We start from the raw sequence: 16024 nt of genomic DNA, 5'->3' as shown, positions 1-16024 counted from the left end.
ATAAAATTATCTTTCGCTTGTTAAATTTGATTTCAACAATGGGAAAAGAGATTTTGCGGAGCAATATATGAAAAGGAATAAAGAAAACAGTTTTTTCCACATGTGAACTTCTCTTTAACATTCAATGCCTTTGTGTTGTAAAAGCTGTGTGAAAAAACAGGTGATCTCCTACTGTGTGAAGGACTTTGCTATCGAGCTTTTCATGTAAGCTGCCTTGGGCTCTCTGGAAGACCAGCAGGAAAATTCATTTGTAGTGAATGTACATCAGGCAAGTTTGTCCCTTTCTATTAATAAAAAAAAAAAAGTTGTGGTTTTCCTGTACATTGTTCTAGGAAATCCTCCTGGACAGAGTATGTTATCTTTGGAGAAACCGTATTTATCCTTTGGTGCGTGACAGGGTGGGAGCTCATAGAGTACCATTAAGCGTGCCATGTTTCAGAAATCTCACTCCGTTTTCAGTGAGAACTCTCCTGCAACTTGGCTGATTTAGTCTGAATTCCATTGCCTTAATAACTGCAGAATATTTGCTCTCTGAGTACAATTACAGATTAAAGTCTGTCACAAAGACTTAAGAAATCCTAGGGGAAAAAAGCAGCAAGTGAAACATTTAAGTCCTTTTTCAGTCCTTTGTGTGTCTCTATCAATCTTTTGATTTTCCTATTAAAAGACTACCTTGTTGCTGTTAATTTTATTTCATTTTAATCCTGTAACTGCTTGGAAGTTCTTAATCTTAAAAAACTTTACATGAAAGATTTGCGTTCTTGCTCGTAAGCTCAGTTCAGTACATGCGGTAAACCTTGTTGGAACAAGGCTGCTTCAAAATAAAGCCGTTCCAAGCGGTCCAGAGAGAAGACTAGAGGATGCTTGTCTTTGGTTTGTGCACCTACCTCAAATTTCACAGGATCACAGACAACCCATCATCCTATTTCATTGCTTTAAAAAAAAAAAAAAAAAATATATATATATAAAATATATATATATAAAAATATGGTTTTTATATATATCTATATATAAAAATTCACAGTCATCCTGGCATACTGAGGCTTATAAACAAGAACGTAAAAGCAGATCGGTGAGGCTTTGGGTGTTGTGTACACTTTAACTGCAATGGGTTTGCATTGTAACTTTATTTTATCTGTATCTGAGCAGATTAGTATTTAATACTAAAGACTTAAAGTAAATAGATTGCTGCATCAAGTAATAGAATTTGATTTGAGTTTGGTTAAAACAAAAACCGCAACAAAAGCAACTCCCCCATGCGTAACAAAAACTCACAACAGAAGCATTTTAAATTCATGTGTTTGGATGAAAAATTAGTTACGTTATTTTTATTTCTTTTGCCACTAGGTGTGCATACCTGTTTTGTGTGTAAAGAGAAAAAGGCAGATGTGAAACGCTGTGTCGTATCCCACTGTGGAAAATTCTACCATGAAGCTTGTGTGAAAAAATTTCATCTTACTGTGTTTGAGAACAGGGGGTTTCGATGTCCTCTCCACAGCTGCCTAAGTTGTCATGTTAGTAACCCCTCACATCCACGAATTTCAAAAGGTAGTTTCATTTTATGTTTTTATGACTGATGAATTAAGTCTGTGTATGGTATGTTAAGGTGAGGAATCTGTCCATTTAATAGCTGCTAGCTGCAATTTCTCAGACATGTATGGACTATTGAGTGACTGAGAATTTTTTTTACAATAGTAATGGAATAAATTTTAGTCAACATTAGTATTTGCCTTGTGTTGTTTTTTTAACTAGCTTTCAATTGTCTATGGTTAACCATGTTAAATCGAGAATGCATATATGCTGAGGAGAGACAGGCTGAGCAGAGAGAGGGCAAGACCTGTGGCTGCACAAATACTGCAGCAAGCCTGGCCAAATGTGGAGACATTTGATTCTGTGCATAGTTTTAGCTTTGGGCAACACCTGTAGACGAAATTGCATGGCTGAGGAAAGCTTGTCTGCCTTGGCGTGCATAGTTAAAGCCTTCACATTTAACGATTACAGTGCTTCAAACTCAGTGTAGCGTTCTTTAAAAACCTTTGTTAATTCAGTATTGTTGCTAAATGCAAGTATGCAGACTTTGAAAACATAATTGATACCTTTTTCGTGTATATAGGCTACCTCAGGCAGTACTGCTGGTTTTTAGCTCAAATAATAAATCAGTTCAAAAATAATATGGCAGTATTCTGCTTTGCTAGGAAAGATGATGCGTTGTGTTCGCTGTCCTGTTGCATACCACGCTGGAGACGTTTGCATTGCTGCGGGATGTGCAGTCATCGCTTCCAACAGCATTGTTTGTACGAATCATTTCACTGCCATGAAGGGAAAAAGTCATCATGCGCATGTCAATGTGAGCTGGTGCTTTGTATGTTCAAAAGGTAAACTGACGTAAAACTCTTTCATAAATGCAGCATCAAAACGATTTATTCTTCAATTTAAATTTTATTTTGCTAGCCTGTTTTTTATAGAAAATTATTACAAATGTGACGTATTAAGTTAGGCTCCATTACATATTGAAGTAACTTCAGGTTGGCTTATGCTGCTTGAAGTTTTTGAGCATCATTTTTTTGCAGATATAATTTATTAAAGAATGTTTTCACTTGGACTTTGTCCAGGAACCAGAAGCCTGATTTAATTCTTTACCAGACATATATGATGAGAAGTATTTCTCTGTTCTTTCCCCTGTGTTCAGTGTACCGAAGATTTTGTTCCTTTATTGCTAATACGTAATATTAAAACGTAAATATTTTAAGAGTTGTGTTAAGTTTAGCAGCAGACAGCAAATTGTATCAGTATTAGTTGTTGCTGAGAGTGCCACTAATTAAGGGCGTGTTTTGTTTTATGTTCTACAATGAATTTATTTCTTATTGAGAACCACAGAATGCACAGTGCTGATTAAACTGTAGCAGTGAAAGTTTACCTGATTTGTTAACAAATTAACATGAAGCGTAGCAGCTTTTAAGCTGCAGCTAACTTTCCACTTGATAATTCATGGAACAAACTAACAACCTCATTCCCTCTCCCCCCAGGAAAAATAACATTTAAAAATTCTGTTGTTAAAAATTTGCATACAGTGATATATTACTATATATTAAACTATGTTAAATATTGTAGTCATTAAAGCAAAACAAAGTAATTATAATTGGCAGTGCATTTTTCTGGCTTTTTTATTGCTAGCTTGCTTCTTATTTTGTATGTATTAACTAATCTGAGTCTGCCAGGCATTCAAATTAGTAAGGAACTTTTGGGTTTTGTACACAACTGAACAATATGTATTTGTCGCAGGCCAGCATGTTTTAACCATTTATTTTCTCACTGAACCTACCACATGCGTATCGCACTGCTTTGAATCTGGCTGGAATGCAAAACTTTTCTTTTTGTCTCAATGTTTTTAAACCTTTTTTTTTTTTTTTTTTTTTTTTTCTCCCCTCTCTGAAGGAGGAAGCTTGTTGTGCTGCGAGTCATGTCCTGCGGCATTTCACCCAGACTGTTTAAACATTGAAATGCCGGATGGGAGCTGGTACTGCAATGACTGCAGGGCGGGGAAGAAGCTCCATTTCCAGGATATTATTTGGGTTAAGCTGGGAAATTACAGGTCTGATGAACAGATTTGTTTTGTTTTACAGTAGTGGCGTGTTTAATTAAGGATCATACAATTGGTTGCTTCTGTAGGCCGGCCTTGCTGCACACAGGTTTTTCATTCCTCTGTGAACTAGGGACCGCTTCCCACTTCGAGTTCAAAGACTTGTAGCTTCAGTGTCGCTGTCGGCCGAGGCATGACCCGTACAGGACTCTGTGTAGTCTTCTGAAACCTGCTTCCAGCCTATGAGTCTTCAACCCCTTTTGTTTCAGAGGCGTCTTCAAATAATTAAGCTGGCATAACTTGTAGTTGGCTAAATTACTACCTTACAGGCTGGGAGATAAGTCACTCAGGTTGTCAGTGGTTTACATTTCATTGAGATTTGGGTGAGAGAGAGGGGGTTGGGCTTTATGCTAGAAGGCATTAATAACTATTATCAGCTGTCCCTTGATCTTTGACAGTTACAGTGATTGCAGGCCTTGTGAAAGATGACAGTTTTTGCAAACCAGATGCAAGGAGGTCTGTGTATATGCTTATCTTGCAGGGGGGCCAAAGTCCCAGAGATTTGAGTGTGGGGCTTTCCTTTTCTAGTCCTGTCTTCTTTCGTTACCTCATGAGTGAGGGGAGGAAAGGATTTTAAATCCACTTGGATCTTGGAGATAAGAATCAGTTACTTCTGCTTAGGGTGATTTTGTTAAACTGTCTCTTGTAGAAAGAGCTTGACTAAACTGCTGTATTTTTTATTTGTACTTCTGTGCTAGATGGTGGCCTGCAGAAGTTTGCCATCCGAAAAACGTTCCCCCAAATATCCAGAAAATGAAGCATGAAATTGGAGAATTTCCTGTGTTTTTCTTTGGTTCTAAGGATTACTATTGGACGCACCAAGCACGGGTGTTTCCTTATATGGAGGGAGACAGAGGGAGTAGGTACCAAGGGATCAAAGGAATCGGAAAAGTCTTCAAAAATGGTACATAGCTAAAAGTAAACAAAAATAAATCTTGTGATGTGCATGCTTTACTTTCCTCGCACATAGCCTGGGTCTGGTTTTGGTTTACAGTATTAAACATTTGTTTTACAATATTGAATTAAAAAAAGAGTTTTGATCTCCTGGGCAGCAGTCACTATTACTAACTTTAAATGGAAGCATTCTTTTTGTGGCTTGTAGAAGACTAGCATCTAATTGGAATTATTTCTGATGATTTTTACTTTCCGGAAAGGAAATGATAAGGGTAACTGGGAGACAGAAAGAGTGGAATTGATACATCTGTTAAGAGCATTAACATTCCAGAAGCATTGTTTTCAAGAAAACTGGGTGATGGGACTAGGAAGTAGAAGATGATTCTTTGTTTAACGCACAAGGGAAATGAGCAAGTCAACCTGGGGGGAGTAATCCTTTCTCTAGCATTTCTGTTGATACGACAATCTTTTTTAGCTTTGCAAGAAGCTGAAGCTCGATTTCGAGAAATAAAGCTACAGCGAGAAGCCAAAGAAACCCAAGAAAGTGAACGTAAACCTCCACCGTACAAGCATATTAAGGTAAAGTTTGAGGAAATTACACTGGATGCTCAAAGGTCTAAGCCAGCACTAGAGAGGAAGAGCTGAGTGGTGAGGTAGGGAGGAGAGATGGTAATGATGTGCTGGTAATTGTGCTTTTACAGTCGTGAGATGATGAAATTTTGCTCCCATTGGAACATCTGGTGTTGCAAAAACAGATTAGTAGCCACTGTAGTAACTCTTAAAATAAATTCCGATGTTTTAAAGTGATGTTTGAACTATTTTAATGTATTATTCAGGTGAATAAACCTTGTGGTAAAGTACAGATATATACTGCTGACATTTCTGAGATTCCCAAGTGCAACTGCAAACCCACAGATGAAAACCCTTGTGGCTTTGATTCTGAATGCCTGAATCGGATGCTGATGTACGAGTGCCATCCACAAGTTTGTCCAGCAGGAGAACGGTGCCAAAACCAGTGCTTTACAAAACGTCAATACCCTGAGACAAAGATCATCAAAACCGACGGGAAAGGGTGGGGTCTGGTCGCTAAGAGGGACATTAAAAAGGTATGAATCGTTCTTACCCAGCAAAGAATTGGCGACTTGTGATGTTGTTTGTGGGTTTGGTATATACTTTACTAGTGATGCTTGGTATCTTTCAGGGAGAGTTTGTGAATGAGTATGTTGGTGAGCTGATTGATGAAGAGGAATGCATGGCAAGAATCAAATATGCACATGAAAATGACATTACTCATTTCTATATGCTTACAATTGATAAGGTAGAGTATTTTACATTTTTTCCATTATTTAATTGTAACATTATTTTGATCTCTCTTCCTTCTCTTGATCACCTTGGTAGGGCCCTTTGCTACCTTCGATATTCCACAGTTTCATATATTCACAATGTTGTATCTTCTGTGCCTGATTGCTCCATTCTGTATATAATGCATCTCATTAGGTCTAACTGCATAATGCAGAAACGTGTATATTAAGGTCTACAAGTTGTGCTTTGTTGCTTGATATCAAGTTCAGCGGAAGTATGTATCTGCCTAGTCTTAAAAGGAAGTATGAAGTTTCAGGAAATAGTAATGATACAGTTGAAAGAATTACTGTTAGCAATCCTTCTACTAAAATTTCAACAACAAAAAGAAATTCTCACTTGAGAGTAGTGTGGAATATAGTTGTGAGGGTGTGTCCTATATTGGGCTTTTAACCTTTTTTGCAACTATTCGTGCCTTTCTTTGGTTATTGTAAAACTAGGCTTGTGCTTTTGTAGAAACTCTCTTCTGAAAGCACTACCTACATTAGTAGCCAGCCAGCACTCACACATTGATTCTGCAGCAAATTAATCCAGCAGATTAATTAATGCAGCAAATTAATCCACCATTTGTGGTTCTCTGTGCACACCTCTGAGTATTTTGTTCCTGTGAAGGGGAAGAAAGTAGAGAACCCAGACAGTAGGGGGTATTGATTATATATGTTATATTGCTTCAGTCCCCAAACAGCTACTTAGGAGAACAAGAGTTGGCTGTCAGTCCTGCATACGTTTTTTTGAGTCCTAGCCACCTTTCTTTTACCCAAGACTGTGCTGCTGTGTATTTCCACAGCTACCATTTTCACTAGTCCTGTAACTGAGGAGTTCCTGCACAGGAGTTATCACCTAAGAATGATGAAACCGTGTTTCTCTGAACACAAGTTTCTCACCCCTCTGCTAAACTGACATACAACGTCAGTGCATTAAATATCTGAACTGAACATGCGTTTGACTCTTGCTGTAGTTAATAAATGCTCATTATGGTCCTATCTTGCAAAAATGCCCCTGCCAGTATAAGGCTGAGCTGCACATGCAGTTAGAGTGGCTGTATGTGTGCGCACGTAGGCGTGACAATCGTACACGTGCATTATAAAAGTGAGTTAGAAGGAAACTAATGATATTTCATCAATAAGCAAAGCTTTCATGAGCAGCTCTGCAAAGAAACACAGTTCTGGCTATTTCAAGACTTTATTTTGTTAATGTCTGGTATGTTTGGTGGAAACAGAGATTAAAAGGCAATTGTGTGTAGGGATGGAATTTTTTTTTAGTTTACCAAGAGCTTGTTTTTGTTTAAACCAGGCTGATTTGGGGAAAGAAAGCTGGTGAGAAACTGGTAATCTCTGCAAGTAATCATGCAGTGATTTGGTAAATACCATAAAGCACAGCGTTTGTAAATGTGTCACAGCTTTGTGAATGCACGGTAAAAGGTAAACGGACTGAGTTTGAGTTTTGAGGCTTTCTGGAGGGAGGGGTTCTTTAACATGACCACCGCAGTGCTCACAAGAACACTTATCCTGCCGTGTGGCTGCGATGGGTGCTAGGAAAATGTGAGCTAGAGCACAAGTATTGCTTTGGGAGTGTCACATTCCAGGCCACATGAGACACTACAGTTTTCAATACCACATGTACCATCGGTTTGCTTGTGTGCTTCTGGGTAGCCACCCCACGTCTGTTTTGAATGCAACTACTGAAATAATTTATGGATTTTTTTTGTGTGTGAGAGGGGGAGAAAAAACATTCATTCTGTTGCTGGTTTGATCTCCAGGACCGTATTATTGATGCTGGCCCCAAAGGAAACTATTCTCGGTTTATGAATCACAGCTGCCAACCAAATTGTGAAACTCTAAAATGGACAGTAAACGGAGACACTCGTGTCGGCCTGTTTGCTGTGTGCGATATTCCTGCAGGTATATCCCCTTATCTTGGTTTCTGTTTAATTCCCTAAGTGAAACCTTTTGCGCAGTTATGAGTGGGACGGTCGTGTTTTGACTGATTCAGTGCAAATATTTTGTAGAGAGCTCAGCACATGGAAGAGATGCTTTGTGATCCGCCTTTTACTTTAATGTTTCTTAATAAGGAGTCCAATGGCTGCTTTTTGTTGCTTGCTTCTAAGGGAACAGAGAGCCCCTAGTTCGTATCCTTGCATTCACTTCGTGTTGTAACAGCATAGTTTTTGTTTTAGAGGTCTCAAACAGTACTTCTGCATCTTTTTGAGTGAAGGTAATAAACTTAAGGAGTGGATGTAGGAGGCTATTTGAAAGTATGTATGTTCTGGTTTGTGTACACGCATGCACACACACACATATCTATCTGTGGCTATATCTAGCTGTATAGACACACAGATCTATATAATGTGTGTGTGTGTAGACCAGACACCTGCATAGTTTTGTGAAGTCGAACAAATTTATTTTAAAATGTAATTACATAAGTACATGCTGTACTGGCATCTAGTTAATCTTTAGTGCTTATGAGCAGTAAAGAGGGAGAAAATCCTGTGATCAATAGATCAGCAAGCAACTACAAAAGCAGAAGACAGATAATGAAACCTTTATTTGTTTGTAATAATTTTGATAGACTTTGTTACCATGTCCTTCATCATGAAAGGGTATATCTTATCTCGCTCAGGGACAGAGCTGACTTTTAATTACAACCTTGACTGTCTGGGAAATGAAAAAACAGTCTGCAAATGTGGTGCCCCAAACTGCAGTGGATTTCTTGGGGACAGACCAAAGGCAAGTAATATATCAAGAGATTTTGTCAGTGTCTTGTCTGCTAGCCTTGGTTTTTCTTTGGGGGTATGCATTGGTGGGACCAGTTTTATGTTATGATAAGGGCTGATGCTGCTTGAATAGATGCTAGCTGTCCGCTGAGGAAAAAGCTGGCTGTTGCTGGGAAGTTGGAAACATTCTTTTGCCAAACATAACCTTGGTGCTAAAGAATACATTTTTGTGCTGTAATACTACAGCAGGCGATACTGGTTTTGGGAACACCCTAAAATATTTTCTCCCACTTCCTCCTATGAGAAATTCATTACTTTGGGTCCCGAATAAGAACTACCACTAGCTTCTGGAATCAAGAGAGTATAAGAAAAGGGGTTGCAGAAGGAATAACCTTTCCAGTCCCATTTGAAGTATGGGGAGGGGAAGGGTTGTAGGAGCTAGGAACCGACTCAGAACAAGCCTAACTATAGTCAGTAAGATTGTTCTGACATTGCAGTTTGTATTTCTCCCATCTAAACCTTAAAATACAAATATTTTGTTAAGATTTGTTAAAAAAATTTCAGTTGAACTGAAGGATAAAAAATGTGAGTTTTAGATGAGGAAAAATGATACCAAATTACACCAAGAAATGACCTGAATGATTTGTGTCAGGTTAATTTAAAGCCTGTAATCTAGCAGAATTCAATGGGGCTTCCTGAAGGGTTGGCACAGGACTGCGGGGGAAGGCACAAGTACATTCCCAAGAGAAAAAAAATCTCACCTGTGGATGGAGAAAGGCTGCACCTTCACGTGGTCCTTCACACTGCTCAGTATCAAGCACTCCAGAGGGTGGACTTAAAATCTCCAGAATTCACATAGCTGGTTTTTGTTAAGGGAGGGGCCTAAGTGAGGTTTCACATGAGCTTGTGATCAGTTTACGCAGACAGACATGAAGAAATGAAACGTAACAGTTCAGTTTTGCAGGGCTGTCTGCATTGGTAGATAGAATGCGCTAATTGAAAAGTAGGTAGGTAATGATTACGGGGGTGAGGGGGAGATAATGATGGTAGGGATGTTGAAAAAACATCCTGAATGAATGTCATGTAATTTGGTGAAGGAGAGTTGAAGTGCAAGCAGCAGAATGTCAGAGTGAAATAGGGATAAGGTTTGGTATATTCTTTCTAGCATTATGAGCACAGCTACAGATCATGACATTCTGCTGTCCCTCAAAGAGAAGTGGAGACTGGTTTTAGTGATTCCAGCATGAGTATGTACAACTCAAAGAGAAAAATGCATGTTGAAGTGATTGGTGGTGCAAGAACAAAATGGGGGTAAGTTAGTTGCAAGTAGATCAGACGGGAAATTGGAAGACCTTTTTTCAGTGATAAGAAAGTGGAAGAGCTTTCCAGTAGGAACGGGTTGTAGGGACAAGATCTGGTTTCAAGACAACTTTTCATAAGGGTCAGTATGGGGATTTCTTGTCAGCACAGATCAGTACGGTGAGGCACTGGACAGGTCTGCACCAAGTCAAATTTTTGCCTGTGTGCACGGTCTGCCCGGCACGCCAACTGTTTTACTAGGTTGTGTAATATTTTTCCTTTGCAAAACTGGCATTTACAGATTTGCATCTTACTCTTTTAGAATTCTTCCACTAATGCCTCAGAAGAAAAAGGCAAAAAGACCAAAAAGAGAACACGAAGACGCAGAACGAAAAATGAAGGAAAGAAAGAATCCGAAGATGATTGTTTCCGCTGTGGTGATGGAGGCCAGCTGGTATTGTGCGACAGGAAATCTTGTACTAAAGCTTATCATCTCTCCTGTCTTGGTTTGGTGAAACGTCCCTTTGGTAAGTCGGCTTGCTTCTTAAACTTCTGTGAATAAGTAACTTGTGCAGGTCCCGTATTTATTGCACTGAAACCTTGTCAGGAGTGTCGTCTTCAAAACATTGTTTTCGTATGGTGAGAACTTCATTCTTGCATCAAGAAGGATGTACTCATGTTCTTGAGTATGGAGACAAAACGGTGGCCTTCCTCCTGCCTCTCTGGCATAATGAGCCTTTCGTTTTACAAGCGTACGTAACTGAACACATCACTCAGTAGGAGCACTGTGGCCCTGTCACAGGAAGGTTGGTTATATCTAAGAAATGCTTGAAGCCGGTTGAGTTCAAGCCAAAAGAATAGCAGCAGCATCTGGAACAAGGCGAGTAGGAAAATGTGAAGGGTAGCAGACATCAGGTTGCACTTCTAGATACCCCAGCAGTTACATGGTTCCAGTGAGCCATGTCAGGTGGGGTGCAAAGAAGTGAAGCAGGCAAAGCCTGTTATCCCAGAAACAGGTAAAACAATGACTGGTAAAATATTCTGGGGCAAAGGAGCATATGTAGGTAAATCACACCAGCCCTATCCCTGGGCAAAACTTGTACCAAATAGGCGAGCATTGTAATGGTTGACTGCAAGTTCTGTAAAATGCTATTGAGTAAAGCCTGAATAATTTCTCCTAGCTGGAGCTGATGTATTTAAATGAGAGGATGGCAAGTCTGCTACTTACTGCTGTCAGTTGAACTTTAGAAGTATGATGTAGCATTTTGATTTTCGAGATTAGCCACGGTAGCTGCTGTCTCATCTTGCTTTGTCAGGACAGTCGTGTGTTGTTCAGCTGCTAAAAATCCCAGGAAACTTCTTTAAAAGACCATGACACATTCCACTCCCCGCTAATGCGCTCTTTGTTTTTGATCGCAGGAAAGTGGGAGTGTCCTTGGCACCACTGTGATGTTTGTGGCAAACCTTCTGTTTCTTTCTGCCACTTCTGCCCAAATTCTTTCTGCAAGGAACACCAAGATGGGACAGTACTAAATTCTATGTTGAATGGACAGTTATGCTGCTCTGAACACGTTCTCGGGGTGGATTCTGTTGAAACTCAGAAGACTGAGAAACCCCGCAAAAAACTGAACAAGTTGAAGCCTAAGAGAAAGCAGAGGAACAGATGGATGAGAGCTGAATGCAAATAGTCATGGACTGCAGTTTCTACTGCCAACACTATCTTGTAGATAAGTTGTGAATATGACCAGGGAAGGACACAATTTTACATATATTCTGTAAAGGTTACATGGGGGGGGATTTTTTGTTTTGTTTTGTTTTGTTTTTATAAATCCACTGAGCCAACCACAGCAGTCTTCTGCTGCTTCTGCACTGATAACGAACTGCATAGTTCAGAAAATTTCAGGACAAACCAAACTTATTACTCAGCATTACAGTTACACTTGAATTGTTACGAATGTAAAAGGTTCCCTCCAAAATACTTTCAGATTGGAGGTAGGTTAAAATCAAACCAGGTAGGCGTAAACATAGGTTTTTGAGATAGTATTTGTCAACCAACAGATGTTTAAAATAGTATATCCTTGAAAGAAGTTATTAGCTCTCAAGTCCTTTTAAGTAAGAAATGGCTTGGTCTGTGGTCCCAATGAGATTTGCTTGCCTTGTGAGTTTTTGAGCAAGTGCTTGAATGCCATTCACGATCGTGTCTCGCTATAACCACACACATAACAATTTGTTTGTGCTCTTATAAAATAGCTCTCCAATGATTCTTAAACAAACATGTTTTTAAATATCCCTCCACCAAGAAATGTAGTGCGTGGTGGGAAAAGCACGCCCTGTACCAGAGAGGGGGAATCTTAACATCGTAGGAGATTTTTTTCTATACTGTTTTTTCCTGTATTTCATTCCAGCAAAATAGAAGTGACTCGATCTTGCAGAGCTGTACAAGTCTGGATTTAAAGGGATATTGTCTTACAATCTAGGCCAAATACTCTAGGATTTTTGTGTCTTAATAAAAATGAATCTTACAAAACATATTATTTGAAAAAAAAAAATTTTTTTTTTTCCTTAATGTCAAGAAAAACACAGAGGCAAACATTTGTTTGGAATGCTTGGAGTCCAGGCATTACAACTTTATGATAGTGCAAAAAACACCCAACAAGGAACAAAAAAAACCCCATGAATGAAACAGAAGGTGCAACTTTACTGAAGTGCCAAAACTAAGTTCAAAACAACTAGTTAAAACTGAAATAAATTTTGAAGAAGCACATAAGGAACGCTTTTAATGTGAAATTTAGCCTGACTCTGTTCCTTTTGATAAAGTTTGTATAAAACTGGCTACTTGACTTGGCAGACTGAAAATATTCTTTACTTTTTTAGGAGCTCTGCTCTCGACTATTTTATCGCCACTGTGTTGTGTCAGCAAAGGTGTTTTGAATACTTTGCTGCCATTAGGTTCTCACACTTGCAGTGAGATAAATATACAAGATTTAGTATTGGTGGAAGTAATATTAGAACTAGGAAAAAACGGTAAAGAAAAATGTCTTTACCTGTTTTCTTCCCAGTGCATGTCATTGGTGTGTGATTAGGCAGTGTTACAAGTAAGTTTTGACTTGTGCCATTGTTACCTAGCCTGTGTAAACACAATGTGCACCTTCATGTCCATTTAGTAATTTGTGTATGTTCTAGCTTAGTTTGCCTTTAATAGTGCAGAAACTCTGTGTAGCCCTTTTGAAAATGAAGCCTTGCTATATCATGAAAGTTTTTGGGTTTTTTCCAAAGTATTTCTTCAGGATTCGATTGCAGATTTAGTTTCTGGAATTATCAAAATCCCCATTTGTTCCCAACACATAAAAACTTTGGGTTTATTAGAAGATATTAATCAAAAGAGGTTTTAAATGTAGCATTGCCCTATCCTGATCTCTTTGGTTTCTATTTGGTCACCAAACTGCTTTGTTCTTCGGATTAATTTTTATAAACGCTGTTGGAAGGTGAATTTTTTTTTCAAATAATTTTGAAAAAAATAGCACAGTTCAAAATAGGGGGAAGTGTTACATGTTTGCATTTTTTGAAGTGGTATGTCAAGTCTTGCACTCGAGCCTAAAAATCAAGATTTCTTAATTGATTTTGAGGGAAACTTTCCCTCTGCTATAGATATTTGTCATACCAGGATTGAAGCATAGGCCTGTGCCTAAAACCAAACCCAAAAACTGGTGTTATGTATGTTTCTCTAATACTGGGTTTTGAGGGGAGGAAAGTGAGATCAGGTAGTAAAGCAGAGAAGTTTTCCTCATTGCTTTTAAACAAAATGAAGGAATTTGATGTCATTGGGACCATTCTTTGAGTACTATACCGTGTAAGGAAGGCTTTATAAGAATACCTTAAAATAAGTTATTATAAAATTTTACCTTTACATTCCATTGCTTTTATAATTTGTTATTTTTTTAGTTGTTTCGTTGCTTTTTCCTGTTCATATATAGGTGTAACAGCTCTGGCACCCTGGAACAGTTATGCCCCAGGTCCTAAGAGGCAGATACCCACTTCCAGAAGCCACCATCTCAAATAGTTACTGACTGGCACTGCTGCAGTAACACCATCTGTTTTAAGATCGGTCGCGGAGCCTACAACTCCCTCACAAGCACATTTAGTACGGCAGGATGCAGGACAGCCACCCGTTTTGTATCTGTCTGTGGGTAAATAAAGACTTTGGCGTTCAAAGCAATCCCTCTCAGCGCTCTTTTCGTAACGTTAAATTGACACAAACAGATCTCAGCAAGTGGCTGTTTGACTTTCTGCTTCCTTCTACCTCTTCTCTGCTCTTTACGCCTCAGCTCTCTGGGCCAATGAAGGCTTGCATCACTGAGACTGCAAACTAGGAGTTTGCTTTTGAGTCGCTGGGAATTCATTCCTTCTGCTGATCGCATACTTTGGAGATTGATCTTTAAAATAGATGTGGATCATGTTCTCCCTGAAATATGTACTGACCATATAACCCCATGACCTCAGCTAAGTCACTCAGGTGGTGATGTGGTAGAATTTTAGTTTCTAAATCAGGAAAGGTGGGGTTTAGATGTCTTTCAATGAAGGCTTCTGTACCCTACTCTGCAGCACTGGGAAAATGGGCTGAAGTTTTGGTAAAAAAAAGAAGACAAAAGGAAAGTTGTTTCACTATTTTCCTTTTCCCACTGTTCAAATACAAGGGAAAACAATCTTGAAAAATTAAGCTTTCTCATGATGCAACTCCATACTTCTTAGCACTCGGCAGCTTAAAAGATTTTCTGTTACAGGTTCATCTAAGTAACATCTAAGTATGGCATGTTGTGTGGCATTATGTACTTAGTGTCTTGCCCATCAGAGTAGAAAGTTGTCTTTCCTTTTCCAGCAAACTCTTCAAAGCTGGTACATGATAGCCAAATCCAGAATTTGTTGTTCTTTTATCACATGAGCAAGCGTGGAAACAATTTTCAGTTGAATATGTTACATGTATTTTCATACAATCTAGGAAGAATAATCAAATTAAATGTCTGTTTTGTTCAATAGCTTTGTGTTCATGGTCAGTTTTTAGGGTTTTTTTAATTTTAATTACTTGGAAAAGCAAAATATCTTGAAAGACATATCAATGGGATTTTTCCACATTGTTGAGTCACATTATTCTGTGTCTGACTGCTTGAGAAACTTCAGTGTCTTATTAAATATTAAAATTTATTCCTAGTTATTTAAGAAGTTGCTAATTCTTTTTTTTTTTTTTTTTGAAACATCTCTATATAGTTATTTTTGCACCATTTTTTTTCTTTAAAGAAAAGAAAAGGGAAAAGGGTACATAGTAAGCAAGCGTGGTTTGGCAGTGAGGGAACTGGACATTGTTCTCTCATAGTGAGAACTTAAATTCCGAGACTTCCTAAGAGACTCTCAAGAGCTTTTCAGAAAATTGCTTTGGTACTAATGGATTACTGTTCTGCTGAGATCCTCTGGTGCTGTGCATCAGGATGGTGTCCTTTGCTGCTCCTGTGAAAAGCCACAGTTTTTTTGCCAGCTGAGAAACTTAATGCCTGTGTACCAAATCGACAGCGTGGGAGAGGCTGTTGGAGAGGATGGGGGGAGGCCTGCCTGTGCTGTGCAGTGGAGTTTGGGGTATGGGTATAGGTACTGTCCTGCTGCTGATCCGGATTAGAATGGTTTGGGTTGGAAGGAACCTTGAAAGGCCATCTAGTCCGACCCCCCCCACCTTGGGCAGGGGCATCTTCTGCTACATCAGGTTGCTCAAAGCCCCATCCCAGCCTGACCTTGAACACTTCCAAGGATGGGGCATCCACAGCTTCTCCAGGCAACCTGTCTGACCACAAAGGACGATGTAATACCTCGCTTCCCATCCATTTATTCACCTGTCATAGTTAAGAGAGATCAGAGAAGTGGTGATTTCTTTTAAACACTGTGAACAGCACCCCCGGACAGAGGAGAATGAGCAGCTGACTCAACCCCCACTTAACCTCCCACCAGCTGGGTAACTTCAGCTGACTCTGCTGCTGCAGGAGCCCAGTGAAAGACTAATGTGAGCAGTAACACCTGCTTCCACCTCAGTGCACATTCATTTAAAACCATAGATCTTTCTTTTAATAGTAGATACT

The 16024-nt window shown here is 39.1% G+C and overlaps 1 protein-coding gene across 3 annotated transcripts in view; it reads left to right on the top strand.

The window, feature by feature from the left end:
• The window catches only part of NSD2 (nuclear receptor binding SET domain protein 2), a 59675-nt gene extending 48082 nt beyond the window's left edge, over positions 1 to 11593 (top strand). For all 3 annotated transcript variants that reach the window (XM_086463698.1, XM_086463697.1, XM_086463699.1), the window contains 12 exons: positions 145 to 268; positions 1348 to 1548; positions 2196 to 2375; positions 3436 to 3592; positions 4339 to 4544; positions 5010 to 5113; positions 5371 to 5640; positions 5736 to 5852; positions 7653 to 7794; positions 8513 to 8619; positions 10228 to 10432; positions 11325 to 11593. In XM_086463698.1, coding sequence (XP_086319824.1) covers positions 145 to 268; positions 1348 to 1548; positions 2196 to 2375; positions 3436 to 3592; positions 4339 to 4544; positions 5010 to 5113; positions 5371 to 5640; positions 5736 to 5852; positions 7653 to 7794; positions 8513 to 8619; positions 10228 to 10432; positions 11325 to 11593 — 2082 coding nt within the window. The remainder of the gene's footprint in view (positions 1 to 144; positions 269 to 1347; positions 1549 to 2195; positions 2376 to 3435; positions 3593 to 4338; positions 4545 to 5009; positions 5114 to 5370; positions 5641 to 5735; positions 5853 to 7652; positions 7795 to 8512; positions 8620 to 10227; positions 10433 to 11324) is intronic.
• Positions 11594 to 16024: the final 4431 nt, after the last annotated feature.

Source organism: Leptosomus discolor, chromosome 4 (genome assembly GCF_034619465.1).
Source record: "Leptosomus discolor isolate bLepDis1 chromosome 4, bLepDis1.hap2, whole genome shotgun sequence".
In the NCBI taxonomy this organism is placed as follows: domain Eukaryota; kingdom Metazoa; phylum Chordata; class Aves; order Leptosomiformes; family Leptosomidae; genus Leptosomus; species Leptosomus discolor.
This window is presented reverse-complemented; position numbering and strand designations above follow the sequence as displayed.